General features: G+C 45.4%; 1 protein-coding gene across 1 annotated transcript in view; it reads right to left on the bottom strand.

The window, feature by feature from the left end:
• The window catches only part of LOC107740173 (protein diaphanous homolog 2-like), a 429,112-nt gene that overhangs the window by 263,369 nt on the left and 161,570 nt on the right, over positions 1 to 4,173 (bottom strand). Inside the window, exons 19-20 of the mRNA XM_016552518.1 lie at positions 2,430 to 2,564; positions 1,736 to 1,996 (exon numbers count right to left, since the gene is read on the bottom strand). Of these exons, the coding sequence (XP_016408004.1) occupies positions 1,736 to 1,996; positions 2,430 to 2,564 (396 nt within the window). The remainder of the gene's footprint in view (positions 1 to 1,735; positions 1,997 to 2,429; positions 2,565 to 4,173) is intronic.

The following is a 4,173-nucleotide window of genomic DNA, read 5'->3' as shown; positions in this document are numbered from 1 at the left end:
CTCAACGAGGAAACTGTATGCCTTGAAGTGGAAACTTTTCACTTCATGGTGCGGAGACCGCCAGCTCGACCCAGTAAACTGCCCGGTTAGGGGATCCAGACCAGCAGAAGCTAAACTGTATGTGTCCAGTGCGAGAACTGCCCTGTGGAGAAGGGCGGACCAACTGCTCTCCTGGCTCTTCTGTTCTCTCGCCTTAGCTGTCCAGGCTTCCACACTAGGCAGAGATTTTAAAGTTTGGCGGCGTGGGCATACTTGTTCCCAAAGCGTCCTCCAACGCAGCTCGAGTTCCTGAAGAGGCATGTCTCAGGTTACGCATGTAACCATGGTTCCTCGAGGGAACGAGACACTGCGTCTCGGGGCCATACTTCCGGCATCTCTGCCAGCGCTTGCTTCACTCCTAGAAGCTGATGCCGGTTTCACCGCACGTGCTTTTAAGCTTCCTGGTCGCTATGTCACCCTGCCAGTGACGTCTCGCCCATCCATTGGACTGATTACACACGTGGTTCAGAGCCGGTCATGCTGAAGGGCGTTCCCAGAGAGTCCTCCGACGCAGCGTCTCGTTCCCTCGAGGAACCATGGTTACATACGTAACCTGACACGTTCAATAACATTTGGCTTGCAAACACTTTAAACAAATAAGATGCTTTACAGCAGTATTCCCTTTACATTGTAGCAGTTCAAATATTTCTTGTAAATCTCAACTTAAACATTCATGTAATCAAAATAAAATCTCCTTTTCATATAATTTGTGTATTCTTGTGATGGTGCATCTTGACACCATGTCTACACCGGATGCGAGTGGCGCAGCGCGACAAAATACTATAGAACCCATTATAATCAGTGATTCTCTCTACACTGGATGCGGCACGGCGTGACACGACAAATCATTCGTGCCGTCATTCATTGCGATCCTATACACCGGATGCAACAGTTGTCGTGCCGCAACACTGATCTATATATATCTTCTCTATTATAGATCAGTGAGCCGCAACAGCTAAAGTCTGTCTACAATGACTGGATGCGTCACCCGTTGCAAATCATTTGTCAATCAATTTTGTGTTTTTTTTGCACCCTCAGATTCCAGATTTTTAAATAGTTGTATCTCGGCTATATATATATATATATATATATAAGACTGAGTGTATCCTCTCTGCACTGATGCATAAAGATGTTAAAGACAAGTTCGAGCAGAAGCATGAAAAAGTACAAATAAATTAATCCAGTTTTCAGACTGTTAAAATCCCCAAGGCGATGGGTAAATTAACGATTGAGAGTTAAAAGGAAAAATATGATGTGAAGAGGTTGACCCACAGAAATCGCATTTAAATGCGATGGAGGATTACGCAACATTGATTTATATATTTGTGTTTTGTTTCATTTTAACTCAAAAATTTATTCAATTACGACCAGAATGTGTGCGCAAGGGCACTTGAGCTAATGAAATAGTTTACGGCCTGATATCTTGAAAGGGAGGCAGAGTGGCAAGTCATGAGTCTCATGGCTCAATGCTCTTTTTAATAAGCTGCATGTACTCGTAGGCTTTGGACCATCAACTCCAACTGAAAAAGTTGCTCTCTCTTTTTCATCCTTTCTTCTTGTCTTCCTCTTACACACTGGGAAGGCTAAATTACTGCTACTATTTGCAATTTACTGCTGACCTTGGAGTGTGTTATGCGGTTCTCAGAACATGTGTGTTTTTAAACCATTTAAGCTCCAGTGATGTTCAGTGTCTTACCCTGGACCAGTTCACCCGCTTCATGACGCTCTCAGGTTTGTAGGTCTTCTTGGGCACCAGTCCATAAGGCAGCTGGACAACGAGTGGAGGAGGAGCCAAAGGCATACCCGGAAGTGGGGGTGGGCCTCCTCCGGGAGGTGGAGGTGGTGGTGGAGGTCCGCAGCCAGGTGGAGGTGGAGGGGGTGGAGGTCCCAGAGATGCAGGACAAGGAGGAGGTGGAGGAGGTGGAATGCCTCCACTTGGTGGTGGTGGAGGAGGTGGTCATAGATAGAATGAGGCAGCAGTCTACTGTCGGGGATTTGTTGTGTCGCGCCGTGCCGCATCCAGTGTAGACAGCATCACTGATTATAATGGGTTCTATAGTATTTTGTTGCGCCGCGCCGCTCGCATCCGGTGTAGACACGATGTTAGGCCCACTCCAAATGCTCTCATTGGTTGAGACGCGTGATGACGCCCATCCCAAAACAGTACTGATCAACATCCCACCCCTCCTGTGACCCATGGTTTGTCTGTATGTGTATTCAGAGCCAGTGAGCAACGGACATTCAAAATAATAATAAAAACTGCGTTAATGCGCGATAAAATATAATAAATAAATAAATATAATATTTGTCTGCGTTAATTAATAATTAATAGACGATAATAATGCGTTAACTTGCCCAGCCCTAATATATATAGGAGGTCCCAGAGATGCAGGACAAGGAGGAGGTGGAGGAGGTGGAATGCCTCCACTTGGGGGGTGTGGAGGAGGTGGAGGAGGAGGTGGAGGTGCAATTCCCCCTGGTGGTGGTGGAGGAACAGCACCAGCTGCTCCAGGTCTCGCCGCAACCTGTGAAGGGATTAAAAAGAATCAGAGACAAGAAAAGGGCATCTTAAGAGACCACTGTGAACCAAACATTCACCTCAACCACTCCTGTTCAGCTTCTACACCCAAAGGCCCATGCTTTTATCACCATTACATGTTTTATCCCATCAGAACTAGCGGGTGAGACAAGGGCAAAGGAGAGTGGAGAATAAAAGACAGAGTGTTTACAGCAACTGACTTTTCAATTTTAGAAGAGTGCATTAAAATAAGTCTAAAAATCAGAGAAAGTGAGAGAGAGGGGGAGAGATAGGGGTGGAGGGGCTCATCGCATGCATTAAATAAGAGTTGATAAAAGCAGATGGATGACTTGGGGCCGCTGTGGCCTTCCCTCCGGGCACCGGTTCCCTCAGCAGCACTGAGCATCTGCCTGTCTAGTGCACAGAGCACCGCCTCCTGAGAGCCAAGTAGGGGCCAGCGCTCAAAGGAGCCTGAGCCCACCGCCTGATCCTCTCACAGGGGAAACTGGGACACGGCAATTCCTGAGGGGCAGGTAGTCACATTGAATATGTAAATAAATAAATGGCAGGTCGGTTGATGTGACCGGTAGACTCTTCTGGAATGTACACACCTGTGAAGTGTTTGGGCTCTCAGAGGAGCAATTTGAGAAGTGTTGCACAAGTGGTAAAGTGAATGTGTGCGAGTCTACATTTATATGTGATGGAACGATTATCTGGGTGGAGGCTGGAGGGTTTTTTTCATCCAGTGTATCCTGTAACCCAGGGTCCAAAAGTAACACTCACCTAGTGCCAAACGCATATAGAAATTGGATTTGGCAAGCAAATAAAATGTGAGAAGCTGAAAAACAAATCTACTAAAGAATACATGCCTTAAAGGGGTCATATGACGTTGCTAAAAAAGAACATTATTTTGTGTATTTGGTGTAATGCAATGTGTTTATATGGTTTAAGGATAAAAAAACACATTATTTTCCACATACTGTACATTATTGTTGCTCCTCTATGCCCCGCCTTTCTGAAACGCGTTGATTTTTACAAAGCTCATCGGTCTGAAAAGCGAGGTATACGTTGATTGGCCAGCTATCCAGTGCGTTGTGATTGACCGAATACCTCAAGCATGTGACGGAAATGTGACGCCCCTTACCATACTGTGATGCCGTGTCCCGGCGCAACGACACAAAACCAATAAAACCCATTACAAACGAGGCATTTGTTGCATCCAGTGGGGACATAATTACTGATTATAATGACTTCTACTGTCTTTTAAGCGTTGCGTATCACGCCACGTAAACATAAAACCATGTAATTTGTGATCGAAGAAACGACAAACAACAAGCGCTACTCTACACTGCTCAAAACTCACGTTTGAATCATCAGTGGCAAATTCTTTAAATATGAAAATGTACTTACAGGCTGTGAGTCAGAACAGCCGGCATTGTAGGCTACTCCCTCAGGTTCAGAAAACAGTCCTCTGTAAAATGCGCTGCACACATCTGAATATTTGGGTTGAACTGTTCTGGAACAGTGTTGTAAATACAACTTAACCACTGATTTCTAGTCATGTCCTCTTTTGGAAGGCCAAACAAAGTAGTTTCACTTTCACAACAAAACAGCGT

Source organism: Sinocyclocheilus rhinocerous, unplaced genomic scaffold (genome assembly GCF_001515625.1).
Source record: "Sinocyclocheilus rhinocerous isolate Xijiao unplaced genomic scaffold, SAMN03320098_v1.1 scaffold584, whole genome shotgun sequence".
NCBI lineage: Eukaryota > Metazoa > Chordata > Actinopteri > Cypriniformes > Cyprinidae > Sinocyclocheilus > Sinocyclocheilus rhinocerous.
Note: the sequence above shows the minus strand (reverse complement) of the source record. Positions and strands in the feature narration are given on the sequence as shown.